The 2,354-nt window shown below is 34.0% G+C and overlaps 1 protein-coding gene across 1 annotated transcript in view; it reads left to right on the forward strand.

Moving 5' to 3' along the window:
• LOC103805128 (protein SCAF8-like) overlaps positions 1-2,354 on the forward strand; it is a gene marked incomplete at both ends in the record, with an annotated part of 8,142 nt that overhangs the window by 2,040 nt on the left and 3,748 nt on the right. Inside the window, 3 exons of the mRNA XM_009077763.1 lie at positions 717-848; positions 1,033-1,145; positions 1,517-1,710. Coding sequence (XP_009076011.1) covers positions 717-848; positions 1,033-1,145; positions 1,517-1,710 — 439 coding nt within the window. The remainder of the gene's footprint in view (positions 1-716; positions 849-1,032; positions 1,146-1,516; positions 1,711-2,354) is intronic.

A 2,354-nucleotide genomic window follows, 5' to 3' on the forward strand; every position in this document is an offset into this window, starting at 1 on the left:
AAAGATAAAGAACAAAATTACTAAGCATCTGATGAGGAGCAGAGGGAGAGGAGGAGGGGATAGAAGACAGAGACAGAAGAAGGAACAATAAATGTATGGATTTATTTCATGAAACAGATTGATTGTTGGAGAATAGTTTAATATATGGAAAATAAGACAAAACAAATACTATTATAAGAAATGAATTAACTGAATGATAGTTGAGGATTTTTTCTAATTACTAAGCATCTGATGAGGAGCAGAGGGAGAGGAGGAGGGGATAGAAGACAGAGACAGAAGAAGGAACAATAAATGTATGGATTTATTTCATGAAACAGATTGATTGTTGGAGAATAGTTTAATATATGGAAAATAAGACAAAACAAATACTATTATAAGAAATGAATTAACTGAATGATAGTTGAGGATTTTTTCTGCAAACTGTCATTATAAGCTGTTTAAAAAATCTGAAGATAAAATTTATTACTACAAGTCAATCCTCTAACTTTTGTCATTCTTTGGCAGCAAGAACACCTAAAATTTGTTTAATTAAAAGTGAAAATATAATGAGTATTACTGAAATGTTTACCTGCAATATTGGATTATAGGCTTAAAATTACTTTTAAAAATTGTCCTGATAGCATTTCTGAGTATTTTAATTTCATTTCTTGTAGTTCTTGAATTTATTTTGTGTCTTTACAGATATTTATCCCAAGTCTGTACTTTCTGTTATTTAGGCAAGCCCTGAGGAGAATCAAGAAGGAAATTTTGGTTCAGAGCACTCTGCATCACCATCACAAGGGAGTAGTCAACAGCAGTTTTTAGAAGTGGAAACAAATGTAGATGATTCAATGGATATTCAACAGCAGGTAAAACTATTTTAAATTTGATTACAGAAGTTGAAAACACGAGCAAACATGATTTCAAAGTTACTAATATCAATGTGTGCTTTCATGTAGTCATATATATATATAGAGAGAGAGTATATTTGTTAAATGTTGCTGAACATCTGTTACTAAATGTTACTGAACATCTGTTAATGTCTGACCTCAGGACATGGATATAGATGAAGGTCAGGATGTTGCTGAAGAAGAGATTTTTGAACAAGAAGAAAAGAAATCAGCTGTTCGTTCAAGATCAAGAACTCGTTCAAGATCTCGTTCAAGGTTTTGTAATTAGCTTGTATTTAGTAAATGAAGGTTTTCTGGAACAAAGCAGCAGTTTGTGATTATCAGGCTCAATTCCATATTTTCCAAAATTGTCACAAGTTTTTGGCAATGAAAAGAAGTGCTCATTTAAAATTTGTGTGTTAGATGCAGACTTGCTCCATGATAGTTCACTTGGCATAGCTGTGGCTTACTTGAAATTTTTGAAGACCTGTTCAGGTAACAGAATTAACTAATGGTAGAAAGCTGGACAGGCTTTCTGTGCCAGAGAAATAGATACTGTAGATATGGAACATTTTGACTATGTTTTGTTTTGTTTCAAGGTGTTTTTCTTTTTTTAATGCAGCATAGTAAAATTAAGTGTTTTGTAGGTCACCAAGAAAACGAAGGTCTAGATCACGGTCTGGTTCTCGTAAGCGTAAACACAGGAAACGTTCACGCTCAAGATCAAGAGAAAGGAAGAGAAAGTCATCCCGGTCATACTCCAGTGAAAGAAGGGCGAGGGAAAGGGAAAAAGAACGTCAGAAAAAGGGATTGCCTCCTATACGGTCAAAAACACTAAGTGGTAAGTGACAGCTGCTTAACGTTTACTGACTGTCCTACTGATATTCTTTTACACACACTGGTGCACCAAATGATTTTACTTCTAAATGGAAAGCAGCAAGGGCTGTCTCTAACTTCCAGTTCTGCTTTCTCTTTAATGCTGTCTTCTCTGGGGCATTTAAAGATGTTCAGCACTATATGTGAAAATTATTATGTTGATAAGATGTTGAAGTCTGTGTGTTGTATACACTTTGAAAACTTTGATGGATATCTTAGGTGCCTTTGTTTTTAAACCTTTAGAATGCTTTTAAAATAGATTTTCACAGGAACATAGAGCCAAAGAAGGTGGAATTTGCTGTTGTAAGACAGACCATAATGGTTGTATCTTAATGTGTTCAAAAAACAACTGGATTTCAGCCTCTGCAGTGTACTGCTGTGCACTGCTGTCATTTCTACAGAGAATTTACGTACTAAAAGCAAGGAGGGTAGTAAGGAGAAAAAGAACTTTGGCCACACAGTTGCTGAAATAATAGGTAATGTATTTTGAGAATTTAATTGTCCAGAGAGGTTATACACAATTTCAGATGTAGTTTTGCATTTATTTTGTGTCTTAAAACTAAACTGTTTTTCTGACAAGCAGCTCAAAACCCATTTTTGCATAGGAAA

This window comes from Acanthisitta chloris, unplaced genomic scaffold (genome assembly GCF_000695815.1).
Source record: "Acanthisitta chloris isolate BGI_N310 unplaced genomic scaffold, ASM69581v1 scaffold46226, whole genome shotgun sequence".
NCBI lineage: Eukaryota > Metazoa > Chordata > Aves > Passeriformes > Acanthisittidae > Acanthisitta > Acanthisitta chloris.